This window comes from Panthera tigris, chromosome B4 (genome assembly GCF_018350195.1).
Source record: "Panthera tigris isolate Pti1 chromosome B4, P.tigris_Pti1_mat1.1, whole genome shotgun sequence".
NCBI lineage: Eukaryota > Metazoa > Chordata > Mammalia > Carnivora > Felidae > Panthera > Panthera tigris.
In genome coordinates this window covers 133128917-133145397 of record NC_056666.1, presented here as the reverse complement: position 1 = coordinate 133145397, position 16481 = coordinate 133128917, and the positions used below count along the sequence as shown (strand labels likewise).

The following is a 16481-nucleotide window of genomic DNA, read 5'->3' as shown; positions in this document are numbered from 1 at the left end:
TTTACAGTGAAAAAATTTAAATTTGGCCAGTTGGACTCAGGTTAGATGATCCCAATTTTGTTGGCAATATCCAAAGCATCCTCCTAGTCAGGAGCCATTCGAACATATGCCGTCTTCTCTCTGTGCCGGGCCTGATCAGGGTGTTGGCCTTGGCCACATCAGTGTCATAGAGCTTCTTCACAGCCTGTTTGATCTGGTGCTTATTGGCCTAAACATCCACAATGAACACAAGTGTATTGTTGTCTTCTATTTTCTTCATATCTGACTCGGTAGTCAGGGGGAACTTGATGATGGCATAGTGCTCAAGCTGGTTTCTCCTAGGGGGCCTCTTTCAAGGATATTTGGGCTGCCCTAGGAGACGCAGTGTCTTGGGCCATAGGAATGCGGGTGACGTGCGGTTCTTCTTTTTTTGTTTTAAAGTGTATTTTTTTTTAATGATCTCTACCCCCAATATGGGGCTTGAACTTATAACCCCAAGATCAGGAGTTGCGTGCTCTTCCGATTGAGCCAGACAGGAGCCCCGGATCTTCTTCTTCTTCTTTTTTTTTTTTTGGTGACTGTGGACGCCTCTCAGCACCACTTCCTTGGCATTCTTTCAGTTCAGCTTTGGGAGGGGCAGGGGCTTCCTTCTTTGCCTTTAGCGCCATCTTCGTGAAGTGTAGATTTGTAGTTTAAATTTGAAATTTGGAAGTATGAGTCCTCCAAATTTATACTTCTTTTTCAAGATTGTTTTGGCGATTTGGCTCCTTTGCATTTCCATATACAATTTAGGATCGGCATCTCAGTGTCTTCCAAGGAAAAAGAAAAAAGCCAGCAGATAATTTGGTACGGGTTGCATTGAATCTCTAGATGGGTTTGGAGTGTAACCTTTGCCCAGCATTAGTGAGGTCTTCCCAGTCTTCTGATCCATGAACAATGTTTTTTTGTTTTTTTGTTTTTTTCAGTTTTCAGTGTACAAGTCTTACACCTCTTTTGTTAACTTTATTCTTAAACATTTTATTACTTTTGATACTGGTCTATGCTCTTTAACCAGGGTGACCTCATCACGAACGTAGCATTCCAGGACACCATCCATCTGGTTGTACAAGAAGTCTGGGGAACTTATCTTTATGATTCCTTGTTCCCTGCACCCCCTCTGCTGCCCTCCCCCATCTCAGGTTTTAGTCTGTATGTTGCATTTGCTTGGAACGGGGTCCCTGTGTCGTATGTAGTTAATTTGACGCCATCATTAGGGCTTCTCCCTATTAAGGGGGATGAATGATTCGGAGGAGAGAGGCTTTGGAGCTCCACAGACCTTTGACTCTGGGAAGCCATTTACTGGCTGTGTGACCTTGAGCGACTTGTCACTTTTCCTTTGTCGGTTGGGGCTGTGTGTAAGCAAGGTAAATGGAAGCAGCTGGAACACTACTCGCCCCCAATGGGTCCACTTCCTAGACTGATGTGTTATTAACAGCCCAGAGACTTGGGTCTTTCAGCTCTTCCCAACTTTTCATGGTGAGAATATTCAAACACAGAAACATTGAAATCAGCTTCTCGTATTCCTGATTCTGGATTCATCCTTATCTACCCCGCTAACACTGACCCTGGCCTGGGGAAGGACAGCTTTCCCCCCTTCCCGCTTATTTCGGCCCCTACTCCCTCTTTACAACATTGTAGTGAAAATGATTGAACACTTCAACCCAGCTGTCCTTAGCTAGAGGCTAGTATTTACTGCTTGGAAATAGCTTAGAATTCTGAGTTCTTTCCCTGTTGGGGGCTCCGATTAACCCTGGGCCCCTAGAACTAGGGAGAAAACGGGTGGGCGGGGGTCTTTCTGTAGCAGGTGTCCACCCTCTCCTGTAATCTGGTGTCAAGTGGACCTTGAAGCAGGTCGGGTTCTTCTCTCTCCTTACTCATCCTCCACCTTTTCCATCTTCCCTCCAAGATTGGCTTTTAAATTTTCTTTTAGTATCGTATGTATTGTAAACTGTACACCGCCACATGGGCTCGGCCTTGGGACCGTGTGATTAAGTCGCATGCTCTACCGACTGAACCAGCCAGGCAGGCGCCCTTCCAAGATCCATTTTCAGTACTATCCTTTCCAGACTTTGCCATCAGCAGGTTTTGCCGACTCGCACCTGTTCCCTGCTTGTACCATCAACGCTTTCTACTTTTATCCCCCTTAAGCATCTTTTTTTTCTTGCAGGGCTGCGTCCTGTCCTTGTGTGCCATCCTGCCTGGCACAGAACGGAGGTGCTCCAGGTCTATCTGCTGGACCAGCGAGCCGAGGCAGGTAGGTGCGTGACATTTTCTGGAGTGGTCTCTGGTTAATGCTCAGCGTGCGAGTTCATCTCACATCAAGATACTGGTTGTTTTTGTTGAGACAATATAAAATAGAATAGGTGTTTGAATTAAGCTACTCGAAGATCTTTCTTTAGTCCTTAGTGGACTGTGGTAAAGCTCTACGACAAAAACAAGGACTGCCCGATGACGCCAAAGCAGCTAACAGTATTCTGCTTTTTAAATTTCTCATGATTTAGTTGGAGACCTCTTCATTCTGTAAACACCTAGCGCAATACTGGACTCATGGTTGTAATCTCTTAGGTTTCCAGATTTTATTTCCACACATTTTCCTCTCTTACATCCTCACCCCGCGTCCCCTCTCATTGACTTACTGGTTAGCAGGTAGCAAAACCAAAGTGTAACAGAGGATAAGCACTTATGTCGCCCAAGGCATCAAGTGCTGTTTTCTCAAGGAGCTACTTCTGACTTAGGTATGATCCAGCTGAGGTGCTCACTCTTATCCCTGTAAGGTCCTATGTCAAGCTGTGAAAAGCTAATGAATATCAATTAAAATTGGTGAAATTGACATTTAGCTGGTATTTGGTTTTTCCCCTGAACTTTGGATAAATTTACCAAAATCTATTTGTGAATTCACTTTATGTAATAGTGTAGGAAGGCTGCAAACTAGTGCTTTTGTTTTTTCCTCTGAACCCCACGTACCAGACATCGAATCAGATCAATGTGTGCTAGGACAAAGATGTGATGGCAAGAAGTGAAACAAGGTCAGGTATCTGTCTCACACAGTTTATTTAACAATAGGTAATAAGAAATCAAATTTAACAGTCTATACAGTGATCCAAAGTTCATATTTATAAGTAATCAACTTTAATTGCATGATTTACAACAGTTGAGGGTTTTTGCTTTCTATTTTCAAGTTTTACAGAAAGTGTGTGTGTGTGTGTGTGTGTGTGTATGTGTGTATGGGGGTGGGGGCAGGGTAAGGAGGAAGAAAGCAAGCAAAGAAGAAACCCCAGGGATATTTTGCATGTTAAAATCATCCCGCTGGAATCGTTTCTTACCCTCTTTTTAATTTTTTCCTTTGTTAGATGTAAAAATAACGAAAAAAATTCTTTCAAGAAACAGAACCACAATATATAATACATCAATTTGGCAGCTGCCCCTGTATATTTTGAAAAAGTCATTTTTCTCTCTACATGTACAAATTATTTTAATACTTGAAGTTTTTACGCTCAGACTTACGGAATAGAAAATTTTCTGGAGCACAAAAGTTGACTTGAGGGGAGGAAAGGAGTTTTTTTTTTTTGTTTTTTTTTTGTTTTTTTTTTTTTTACATTTTTAAAAGAATGAACATCTTTGCACCCAGAGAAAAAAAATTGGTATTTTAATATATATTTATATATATTTATATATATATATAGAATGTAATTTTAAAGTAACATTAACCCCTTTTGTCCTCTGGTTTTAGAAATGTTCTAACTCTTCCATAAAGTGAGGAAAATAGGGAAAAATGTCAACCATCTGCACCAGTAAATAATAACTATTAATATTACATATTTTCATTAATTTAAAAAAAATAATAAAACCTATTGGAGGTGCAAGGCAGGAGCATATGGTTGGCTTCACGGACCTCAGCCTCCTCCCAGTGCACACTTGAACCACACACACAAGGGGGGAAAAAAAGGCTGGTGGGAAACCAGCCATAACAAAAATATATTCTTTGTATTCTATCATCCCTCAGGTTCATCTCGCATGTTTGCTTTAAACCACAAACAGCTACTGCACAGTTCTTATGTGTTCCACGGAAAATTGTCTTTTAGGCTAAGAAAGATTCAAAAAAATTGTTTTCAGTACAAAAAGTCTTGTTAAGAGAAAATAATTTTTTTGCTCCCAAAATACTACAAGGTGTCTCTAGTGTATGTCTAGTGTACTCTGTGAGAGGTTTGAATTCAAGTCTGAGTTATCGGTGCTGAGTCCCAGGTCCGTGGCGCTTGCACCATGGAGGTTTGCCATGCCTGGATTGCTAGCGAGCTGAGAAAGCATTGAACTCTGGTCCGGGCTGGCAAAATGCCCTTGTTCCATGGGGTTGGCCTGGGCAGCTACCAGTCCAGGATGTGGAGAACTGGTCTGTGGGGACACGTGGTGTGGAGAAGGCTGAGGCTGCATCCTCGGGGAAGGGCTGGAGTGGGGGGGCTGGGACTGTGGCCGCGGAGAAGGGACAGGCTGGGGTGAACGCACTTGATTGGAGAGAGAAGAAGGGATCTGCTGGCCTTGGAGGTGTGGGGACTGAGCCTGGTTCGGGAGCATATGCTGTTGGGGGCTCATGGGGTTGGGCTGAGCGGGGGACCCCATCTGTTGCTGGAGGAGTCGCTGCTGATACGCCTGCAGACTGGCTCCTGCCTCGGCTCCCAAGGCCTGGGGGAGCTGGCCCATCGGTCCCATGTTCCCTTGTTGCAGCTGTTGCATGTGATGCTGCATCCGCTGCTGCTGCTGCTGCTGCTGCGGCGGCGGGGGGTAGCCAACTCCCTGGGGCTGCTGGAACTGGTTGTGGTTGGCCATTCCAGGGCCGATCCCGGGCCCGGCTCCCTGCTGCTGCTGCTGCTGCTGCTGCATCATCTGCTGCCGTCTCAAGAGGTCTCGGAACTGTGAAGGCATGGCGTTGTGATTCATGTTCATCTGCTGAGCCTGGGGGCTCATCCCTCCCATGGGCGGCTGGAGTTGCTGCTGCGGTGGCTGCTGCTGCGGCAGGCCGGCCCTCTGGACGCCTGCCTGCATGGGGTTCATGTTCGGCATGGCCGGATTCGAGTGGACGCCCTGCTGGCCCGGCACGGTAGGTGGTTGCAGCCCCGGCTGGCCCTGGGGCATGCCAGGCTGCCCGGGGAGGGGCTGTTGGTTAGAGTTGGCGTACTTGGCAGCCCGCTGCTTGATGAACGCGGCCAACAGCTGGGGGTTGGCGTGAAGGATACTAAGCACCTGTTGCTGCTGTAGGGGAGAGCTGGGAGACCTGAGAGTCCGCAAAAGGTTTTGTAAGGCTTGTTGAGACACAGTGCCCGGTTTGAGAGGGCTCACGCCTACCTGGCCCAGTCCCGGTTGGGGAGCCATATTCAAGGGCTGACCGTGCTGGGCCACTGACATCATGGCCGGCCTTGGCATCCCGGGCTGCAGTTGCTGGGGTTGAGGCAAGCCTCCTTGGGCCCATGGCGGCTGTTGCTGCATGCCCGTGGGCCCCATCCCTGGCTCCAAATGCCCACTGGGACCTCTGGCCATGGGGGGTGGGTTCATACCCATGGGGGCCATCGGAGTCATCTGGGGCATCTGGTGCTGGATTGGCCTCTGGAAAATTTGCACGTGGGCCATCTGGCGCTGCGTCTCAGCCGCCCTCTGAATCTGCATTGCCATTTCCACTGCCGCAGGTGGGGGCCCCGGAAGGGGTGGCTGAGCAGTCTGAGGGGGGGTCGGAGGGGTCACCTGGCCCGCCGCCTTACCCTGGGAGACAGGGCCAGGAGCCTGAGTCCTAGGCAAGTAGGGGGGCATGCTGTTGGGAGGGGTAGGCTGGGGCTGAGAGGGCGGCTGGGGTTGGGGCGTCTGCGGGGTGGTGGGCTGCTGGCCGGTGGGCGTGGTGGGCGTGGCGGGAGTCGGGGAGGGCAGGCCTTGTTGCTGCCCCACCACGCCGGTCCGCTGCATGCTGGCCATCCTCCTGCGGAGCATCTGGGCCTGCTGCAGCCGGTGCTGCAGCTGCTGCTGCCGGAGCTTTTGCTTGATGTTGAGGCAGAAGGGCACCGGGCACTTGTTCTCCTGGCAGTGCTTGGCATGGTAGCAGCACAGGGCGATGAGCTGCTTGCAGATGGGGCAGCCTCCGTTGGTTTTCCGCTTGCAGCCCTTGGTGTGCTGCACGACCCGCTTCATCTTCTGGCAGGACGGCAGCGAGCAGTTGGCGTTGCGGCACTGGCAGGCGTGCACCAGGGACTGGATGCAGCGCTGGATGCTCAGGCGGCGAGAGTCTCCTGGGCTCTGGGTGGCCGCGGCCTGCTGGCTGTTGCTCTCATCGTCTAGGCCGAGACCTAGTTTCTCCATTTTGTGGTCATGGTTTTTAGTGTTATAGCAGGTGATACACAAATCGTAATCCTGGGGGAGAAACAGGCGCAGTCAACTCTCCAAGATTTGAGTCATTCAGAAACATTGCATGTATTCTGCTGGGGTCCCAAAGGCCCCTTTGAGAAAGACCCTTCAGCTCTACCATGAAAATCTGAGAAGCAGGCCCGTCCCACTCTGCGCGACTTTTCACCCCTGGCACTGGGCGCAGACCCGTGTGACATCTGCAGGCACTGCCTCTCAGGAACCCAGAACACCCCAGCACCCTCCGCTCCCCAGCCCTGGGGCCTACCTCGCACACGGTGCAGTGCCAGCGCGTCTCCACGTGGTGCTTGCACTCGTTGCACGTGTAGACAAAGCGGTCCTGGCTCTGGGTGTGCAGCTCCACCAGCATACACATGGTGGACCACTGGGCTCTGCGCAGTGAAGAGAACTCCAGGTGCTTGTCCCTTGCGAGGGTAAGGAAGGCATCCCGCCCATCCATCAGATCGCAGGGGATGAGGGGGTCAGGGTCAACAATGGGAGGCAGGGAGTTGGCGGCAGGGCCGGCGATGAGACGGATCACAAAGAAGACCTGTGAAGCAGACAACCTCAGTCTGACTCTGGAACAAGAGCGCTGCGTGGCACCAGGCCAATGGCAGCAAACAGGTGAGTCGAGCTGAATGCCCGTGAGGCCGGGGCCGCTGGAAGAGCTTACGATCACACAAGGTCCCACGACACAGCCCTTGCTTTCTCCTGCTCACAAGCCTCTCGTCTCTTCTCTGAGAATGACTACAATGGGCCTGAAATCGACAGCTTGTTACCTTCTCGTTAATAATCCCTTCAAAACAAGAAGGGTCTGGGGCAAGCACAGTGCACGGACAGTGCACATTTTGCCCCAAAGTGGTCTACTCTAAGACTGAATCCACGGTTGGACCTGAATCAAGAGGGGACAAGTCAGACAGATCCAAATTGAGGGACATCCTACGAAACACTTTTTGGCCTTGACTTACAACAAACGGCCATGTTATGAAACAAAAGAAAGCCAGGAACCGAGACGTGGCAGCTCAACCTGACACACAATCCTTAACTGGAGCGGAAGGGCCAGACATTAGATGGTGGCACTGGGGGAAGTCTTCTGAGTGTGAAGCCACAGTGTGGTTAAGCAAAAGAGGTCTTCTTCCTTAGCTGGAATGGGATAAAGAAAAGATGTAGCAAAACACGAACAACTGGTGAATCTCAGCAAGGGCTATAGCAGGGGGTCCATTATGCAACTCTCTGCAAGTTCGAAATGTCCGCAAGTTCGAAATGTTAAAAAGTTGGTGGGGATGGGAAAGAAAAAACAAAACAAAACAAAACCTTCTTAGCTCTTGCTGCAGAAACAGCAAAATTTTTGTTCATTAAATTCTGAAAGGACACAATCACCATGAACTACTATAACCATTAGTGTAAAGGCTGCAACAGGAAGCTGATATTGTAGGTCTATTTTACATTAACTAGTCTCTAAATGTGAAACCTCATTACACTGAAAAATGTACCTTTAAGAGATCAGGACCTTGTGAGCAACTGTGGTACTGGACACTATATTCTACCAGTTTCCCAGAGACCAGCGAACTGGCAGTAACACTTGTAATATACTTGGGCAGCAGTGTTTGCATAAAACAAGAGCCTTAAGACACATTTCCAGAAAAAGAACATACAGCAAGAGAGCACACTTAGTAGAGACACATCTCAAACAGATGCCAAAAGTTAAAAGCATCAAAGAACCTTGACGTGTGCTAGACCTTGTAATATTGTGGCTCAAAGAAAAGCATTCAAAGCGAGGAAGAGCATTTTGAAAATGTGACGCACAGGAAAGCATTGAATCTAACAAGTGGGGAATGCCCGTAATAAATCACTCAAAACGGAGGCAAATAAAACCATCTGGTGACTCCCTTGGAAATCTTTACTATGGCCAACCTTCCAGTAACGATCATGATTACTTCCATTGTATGTTACCCTCCAGCTAAGACAACAAACCCAAGTTGACGACCTCAGACTCTAATTCCCACTATTTACATCTTCAGAGTAAATAAAATCATAGACTACATCCACAACTTAAGTCAAACGTATTACAATGTACTCTAAGGGTATTTCCCAACTATCCTGTTATGCTAGAATCTTGTGACACAAAATATTGCTTGAAATAGTAACTATTAATGGTTGAGAATATCAAATGAGGCACCCACTAGAACTCAGACGTCCTGATGGTTACAAACAGAGTTGGACAGGGGGGTGCCTGGGTGGCTCAGTTGGTTAAGTGTCCGACTTCAGCTCAGGTCATGATCTCATAGTTCCTGAGTTTGAGTCCTATGTCGGGCTCTCTGCTGTCATCACAGAGCCCACTTCAGATCCTCTGTCTCCACCCTCTCTTTGCCCCTCTCCCACTCATGCTCTCTCTCAAAAACAAACAAACGAACGAACAAAAAAACCCCAGACAGGCTATGCTTATGCTTTTAATGTATGAGGCACGATCCAAAGCCATCAAGATTTCTAACACAGCTGCAAATCAAAGCATCCGTATCACTTCCTGTTCTTACCTCCTATTCTAGCTAGCCTCTTTTCTTCCTTCTTACTCCTCGGATGATTTCTTTCTTCTGAATTTCAAATGGTCTGTTGTGCTCGTGTTTAATGCCAACCATGGTAGGCAGTGTTTCAGAACCCCTGCCCTGCTTTTCCTCCCAAAATGGCCACACCTTACCTCTTTGTGTTTTTCCATCGTGGCATACAGCTTCTGCGAGAGGTCGTTGGACACATTGGGCATGCCTGGCTTCTTCTTGTTGCCCCTACTGAGGCTGCTCTTGTTTTTGCTGGTTTTCTTATTATTTTTCTTTTTAGCATTTTTGCTGTCTCCCTTTGTCACCTGCAGGTTAACAGAGGGGACAAGAAAATGTTAACATTTTTGTTAAGAAGTGATTTGAATGATACTAATGGTAGAAGGATCCTCCTTTTGACACTAGAGATTCTAATCTTATGCCTTCTGCCAACTTTTACACGTACCCTATTTTTTAAGCTGTTACTTACAGTGAACTAAAGGTTACTAAAGTTTTTGTACTAATTTTCTCCCAGTGAAGAATCCCTACACTAAGATCCCTCAATAAGGCAATGGCAGTCTTAGCTTTTTGATAAGAGCCTCACAGTTTGGAGATCCCTGAGATCTATCCATCCTATTCCAGAATTGAGGACAGGGAACAAGGAGTAGCAGTGTGGGATACTGAAGAATACACTGGAAGCAGGGAGCCAAACACCTTGGTTTCATTTCCTTCCACTCACATTCTAGAATTTTATGAGTCTACTGTAAAAAATATAACAACAGCTTGAAAAGACAACTCAAACTACAAGGCTATGAAGAGTTCAACAGGCTACTTAAAGGGTGACTTTAGTAGTTTGGACTCAACGAAGACCATTCTAGCTACGCTATGGAGAAATAACTGACCAGGAAAATCTCAGATGGTCCTCTGACAAAAGCCAGGTTGTGTATGGATGACTGGCAAACTCTGGCCCAGGCCTGTTTTCATATGGCTAAGAATGGTATGTACATGTATAAAGTAGTGTTAAAAAAAAAAAAAAGCCCCAAATATTCATGATCAGGATCTTTACAGGAAGTACTTTGCCACCTCCTGCTCTATATAGGTGATTCTTCTATCAGTTTTTCAGGGTTTCCTTCCTTCTGTTTTCCATTACCAGAAATCCAAGGTTCCATTTTAAAAGGGGGCGGGGGGGAGGAGGGCAACATCTGATGTTAAAAAGGTTTAAAACCATGGAAAAAGAACATTAGTAACTTATCTAAGCCAATTATTTCTTGACCAATTTAAGGAGCTCTTTCACACCTGAGAGCTTTAGACCTAGTCAAAACTTGAAGCCCGCTCCTGATTACCCATGAGAATCAAGGCAGAAGCTGGAAAGAAAATGCAAAGCCCTTACATCTGTGCTTTCGTTGCTGGTGTTTTCTTCTCTCTTTCTCTCTTCCTCCTCCTGTTCCAGTTCTTTAATGCTCTCTTCCAGAACATTGGGCCAGAAATCACCCTCAAAGTAAGGCAACTCCTTTGCACTTGTTAATCGATCTTCAGTAGCTTGTTTAAAAATATCCTGTGAAAATACCCAGGTACAAATAGTTTTTTTTTAAAAAAAGCATTTACCATACAAAAACAGTCATAGCTAATGGACACAAGAAACATGAAAGATTAAAATGTCATCTGAAAGAAAGGTGGCAGAGATTTTATACCTAAGCCCCATGGCCCGAGGAGACATTCAGTCATAAACAATGAAAAATCATGGTCTGCAGTCAGTATTTCTGGTTTTGTCTTTCCTCTTTGCCTGTGAGGACAGGGAGATTACCTGCCTTTATACAAAGTAGGAAATTATCCTGCTAGGACCAATGGCAGAGGCAGAGGCATCATCAATCACACTGTGGCCTTTACTACTCCTGATAACACAAGACACTGTAATGTGAGGAATGCCTGCCTTATACCCATCCCCCACCTCCTGAGAAATGTGTTCCAAACAACCTAAACTACAAATACTGGAAACTGCATGGCTACAGACCCGCTCTCTATGCTGCTCGGGAAACAACCAGTTGGTGCTTTTCTCCCCAGGAGTTAACAACAGATAAGAAACTTATCTGTTCAAGTTCTTATCGTGAGATGCTCTCTAATCGTGAATGGCTAAAATACATTTTTCGTCACATCTTTAAAAGAGATTTGTTGATCTAAGTCTCTTTTAAAACGGTTTTTCTTGCTTTGAAAAAGGGAGAACAAACAGAAGATTTTTGTTAAGATAGTCAAATGACAGAATACAGAGCAGCAGGATTAGTAAATTTCCAGTTCTGTCATCGCCCCTCACTCCTCCTGACCTTGTAGTCATGGACGATTCGCTCAGACACGGCCTTGTCAAGCATCTTTTTATACCACTCCTGCAGTCGCTTGGGCTTCGGTATCTTCTGGTCAGGAGGATGGCAATGGAAGATATAGTCATCTCCCTCGCTTGGGGGACATGCCCAAATATGCCCTGTTGTATATCTATCAACACAAATAGACGGAATATTCAAGAGAAAAATTTATCATCCATTCCAGAAAGAATGCTACAAGATGGAGTCAGTACAGAAACCAATGATTTTTTTTTTTTGTTTTTTTACAAGATAATACAAAAGTGTACAATTTAGCATCAGATCAAAATTCTTAGGCCAGAACCAGGCATAACCCTGGATCTAAAAATCCCAAAAAAAGACCCCAAAAAAGCTGCATTTGAAGACCCCAAAACTACAATGCAAAGGAATACGGGTCCATTCCAACAAGAGAGCTAAACGAGATGCAAAATGTTAAGAGTAATAACTTGCAAGGTGAAGTGGTGAATATTCTTAAGCACACACGTATACTTGAAGGTAAGGAACCAGTCTGATATATGTATCTCCTGACCTTAGTCTGTTTTTGGTTCTGAAACTCAGGTTTCAGGGATCAACTGCCGTTTTAAGATTCTGGCCTTAAGTAACAATCAACCTTCAAATCAAACTGTACCCAACAGCTTAAATGAACTAAATAAAACCAATCTGGGACAAGTACAACTAGGGTCAAAATATCCCTTACTGTCAGACTGGCAGCACTGAGAAAAGGGGCCAAAAAGTCACATATCTGTACGTTTTAACTTAGGTCTTACCACAACAACACAGTGATTAGTTTAAAACCTAGTTAGTTTAAGCTAATTGCTTTTAAAAAATAGCATTTATCAGGGTGCCTGGGTGGTTGAGTTGGTTAAGTGTCTGACTTTGGCTGAGATCAGGATCTTGCGGATTTTGAGTTCCACCCCGCATCAGGCTTTGTGCTGTAAGTGCGAAGCCTGCATCGGATCCTCTGTCTCCCTCTCTTTTTGCCCCTTAGCTGTTCCGGCACTCTCAAAAATAAATGATCAAAAAAAAAAAAAAAAAAAAAAGTAAAAATAGTATTGATCAATATTCTTACCCTAATTTCTTGACGTATTCTAAATATCCAATTAGAATTTCATGATACACTGCGGTCCTCAAGCATTTAGGACGGAAGAAATGAACACTGTCGAGGTATGATATGTAAACTCTCCTATACGAAGTGGGGAGAAAGAAACCAAGTCAAGAAACCAACTCCTTATGTGACTTGTGACATTATATTTTCTCTCTTCTGTTGTTTTTTTTTTTTTTTTTTTTTACCTCATTTGTAATGCACATCACGTAGTCACAGATAAATGACTAGACTGTGAACACTTCAGGGGAGTTTCATGAGCCTATGGCTCTATTCTAATCTCAGTACCCAGTAGAGCCTGAAGCAGAGTATATGAATCAGTATTTATGGATCCAAATGTATTCTGGCAGTGTTCTTATTCTGGCCTTTATACTATTTTGGAAACAAGAAATTCAAAACCATATCCTAACTTTTTTTGTGTGACATTCTTTCATATACCTCTCAGGCAAGGTACTTGTTAACACAATCTAGATTTAAGCCCACTGCTTCCCACTTCTGATTTGAGGCTATTGTTCATATCCCCTTCCTGGTATACTAAGGCCACAGAAGAGTGTTACTGAGCAGTGAGAATCCACATTTCCATTTCCAAACCAAGTACATCAGTTTCTTGCCCATGATGCTTTTTGCCTATTAAACTTCAAACTCCCATTTAAATTGGAAGGCAGATGTTTAATTCCTACCTCTGGTTGGGCGGAGGGCAGTCAGAGCCATACTCTTGAACGTGCATGCCAAAGAAACATAAGTCAACACCGTCTATCTCTTCAAAGGCAAAGAGGGCTTTGGTTCGGTATGGAAAGGATTCTGCCATCTCTCCACTATCTACAAACCTACACAATTCAGATTAGAGGGAAAAACCACAACACCTCATCAGAATCATCAGCAGTGACTGTATAAGCATTTGCAGAACCACAGGAGAAGAAAAGGGAAAATTACTAGATACCTTGCTTTCATGCCTGGTTTGACTTCCACGGTTTTGTCAGAAGCATGAACTACCCGAACAGTGACCTCTCCTGACTCAGGGTGATTTTGTCGCCTAAGAAAGTCATTCACACGATTCTCCAGAAAGGTGCCAAGCCTGGTAGATGGCAACCCTAGGAATGTAGAAGTGAAAAGTTCAGTTGTAACCACAGTGCAAATTTATTTCTATCAAGTCTTAGACTTCAATATCAAATATCATTTCTGTTGGTATAAATAGGATAAACTTTTATTAAAAGCTAGCAATGTGGGGGTTCCCGGGTGGCCTGGTCGGTTAAGTGTCGGACTTTGGCTCAGGTCATGATCTCATGGTTCATGACTTTGAGCCCCGTGTCAGGCTCAGTGCTGACAGCTCAGAGCCTGGAGCCTGCTTCAGATTCTGTGTCTCCCCTGCTCTCTCAAAAAAAAAAAAAAAAAAAAAAAAAAAAAAAAACCATTAAAAAAATTAAAACAAAAAACAAAAAACAATGTGGTCAATACTTGAAAACAATTTTTAAAAAAATATGGACTATTCCACAAATTTGTGTACCAACCTTGCACAGGAGCAATGCAAATCTTTATATCATTCCAATTTTAGTATAGATTTTAGTATAGGTGAGGCAGGCATGGTAGCCAATACTTAAAAAAAAATTTTTTTTTTAAAATGTTTATTTTTGAGAGACAGAGCGAGTGAGTGAGAGCGTGCGCATGAGTGGGGGAAGAGTAGAGAGAGAGGGAGACACAGAATCCGAAACAGGCTCCAGGTTCTGAGCTGTCAGCACAGAGCCCGACACGGGGCTGGAACTCACGAACTGCGAGATCATGACCTGAGCCGAAGCTGGACGCTCAACGGACTGAGCCACCCAGGCGCCCTGGTAGCCAATACTTTTTAAATGTTCTCCCCTAACCTTTTAGTTGAAAAAATGTCCAATCTCAGATGTTAAAACAAAGAACAGCCATATGCACTTTCCCTTGACTAGTAGTAATATTTAAAAATAACAATGGCTGGGTATTAGGAAAAACCGTGCAGGAGTAAAAGCAACCTGTCGGTCAGCAAAAAATTGCAAAGGCATCTACAAAATTAAATCAAATACTATCGCGAGATAATACCAACTGTATGATACAATCTTTGACTACCACTCCCCCAAATCCCCAATCAAGATTATAAAAGAAGCCCCAACTAATGGTATGGATAAAACCATGGGATGGCAACTCTGGACAAATATTTCCACATGTGGCCCCTGTTAAGAAATGCCCCAAATATGAAGAAATGTAGGAAAAAGAAAAACATGTATCCAGCGCACCTGGGTAGCTCAGTCAGTTGAACATCCGAATCTTGATTTTGGCTCAGGTCACGATCTCACGTTTTGTGGGATTGAGCCCTGCGTCAGATTCTCTCTCCCCCTTTCTGTCTGCCCCCCTACCCCCAGAGGTCTCCCTCCCTCCAAGAAACATTAACAAACAAACAAACAAGAAAACCACATATCCTCCACATGTACAATTTTTTCCCTTAAGTCTAATGAATTTCTCTAATGTTTATTTAAACATTTATTTATTTATTTATTTATTTATTAAAAAAAAAATTTTTTTTAACGTTTATTTATTTTTGAGACAGAGACAGAGCATGAACGGGGGAGGGTCAGAGAGAGGGAGACACAGAATCCGAAACAGGCTCCAGGCTCCGAGCTGTCAGCACAGAGCCCGACGCGGGGCTCGAACTCACGGACCGCGAGATCATGACCTGAGCCGAAGCCGGCCACTTAACCCACTGAGCCACCCAGGCGCCCCTATTTAAACATTTAAATAATGTTTATTGGGGGGCCTGGGTGGCTCAGTCGGTTAAGCAGCCGACTTCAGCTCAGATATGATCTCTTGGTCCGTGAGTTCGAGCCCCGCGTCGGGCTCTGTGCTGACAGCTCGGAGCCTGGAGCCTGTTTCGGATTCTGAGTCTCCCTCTCTCTGACCCTCCCCTGTTCATGCTCTGTCTCTCCCTGTCTCAAAAATAAATAAAACGTTAAAAAAATTTTTTTAAGTAATGTTTATTATTATCATGTGCACTATCAGCACAGAGTCTGATGCAGGGCTTGAATTCACAAACCATGAGATCATGACCTGATCCGAAGTCAGAAGCTTAACCGACTGAGCCATCCAGGAGCCCCAGGTCTAATGAATTTTACACCACAAAGTACATTTACTATTTACCTTTAGGTAGATTATAGAAAAAATTTTGGGTTTTGGTTCTGACTTTGCTTAATTAAATATTTTAAATAAGGTTGAAGGAAGAAAATTCATTTTGTATGGTTTATTCTTTCTTTCCTTCCTTTCTATGTATCTATGTTCTATCTATCTAAGTTCTTTCTTTCTACCTACCTACCTACCTACCTTTAAGTTATCTCTATACCCAACAAGGGGCTTGAACTCATGACCAGAGATCAAGAGTCACATGCTCTTCCAACTGAACCAGCCAGGTGCCCCTTGGATGGTTATTTTTAACTATGCTTCAGTGAAGTATTGCCAAGATTTACTTGTAAGAATGAAACTTACTTTTAGCAGAAAATTTATTCTCTTTCCTGGTTCGTGCAGATTTCTTTAAACAGCCATCGCAGACAAATCTAAAACGTAAACCAGAACTTTGCTTACACAGCTTAGAGAAACACTTAGAGTAACATATGCCACAAAATTTACCATATATATGTACCAAGTTAAATCCAAAAGACAACCTGAGAAAAATATTTCTAAATATTTAACGAGTTAATTAATATACAAAGAGCATTATGAAGAAATCACTAAAAGAGAAAAAAAAGTATAAAAAACCATAATTGAAAAACATGCAAAAAACCATGAGGAAATGTTAAGCATATAAACATATAAGCATATAAACTGGTTGACATGTGACAAGATGATGGATTACAGATGAAAACAAGAATTTGTTTGGCCAATCACATTGGCAAAAATCCAAATGCCTACTGGCAGGAATGTAAATAAGTACACTTTGAGAGGAGTACCAGTAGATTTATTTATATGTATCTATATATCTCTATCTACGTATCTATGCAGGGCTTGAACTCGTAACCCTGAGATCAAGAGTCAGACATTTAACAGACTGAGCCACCCAGGAGCCCCAGTACCAACAGATTTAGAAGGTACACT

At 44.5% G+C, this 16481-nt stretch overlaps 1 protein-coding gene and 1 pseudogene across 1 annotated transcript in view; both read right to left on the bottom strand.

The window, feature by feature from the left end:
• Positions 1-3853: 3853 nt before the first annotated feature.
• Positions 3854-16481, bottom strand: part of EP300 (E1A binding protein p300) — an 81468-nt gene continuing 68840 nt past the window's right edge. Inside the window, exons 23-31 of the mRNA XM_042993363.1 lie at positions 15876-15943; positions 13318-13468; positions 13058-13204; positions 12345-12458; positions 11243-11408; positions 10315-10479; positions 9092-9253; positions 6665-6946; positions 3854-6405 (exon numbers count right to left, since the gene is read on the bottom strand). Of these exons, the coding sequence (XP_042849297.1) occupies positions 4192-6405; positions 6665-6946; positions 9092-9253; positions 10315-10479; positions 11243-11408; positions 12345-12458; positions 13058-13204; positions 13318-13468; positions 15876-15943 (3469 nt within the window). The 3' untranslated portion in view covers positions 3854-4191. The remainder of the gene's footprint in view (positions 6406-6664; positions 6947-9091; positions 9254-10314; positions 10480-11242; positions 11409-12344; positions 12459-13057; positions 13205-13317; positions 13469-15875; positions 15944-16481) is intronic.
• On the bottom strand, positions 13850-13944 carry LOC122240654 (annotated as a pseudogene).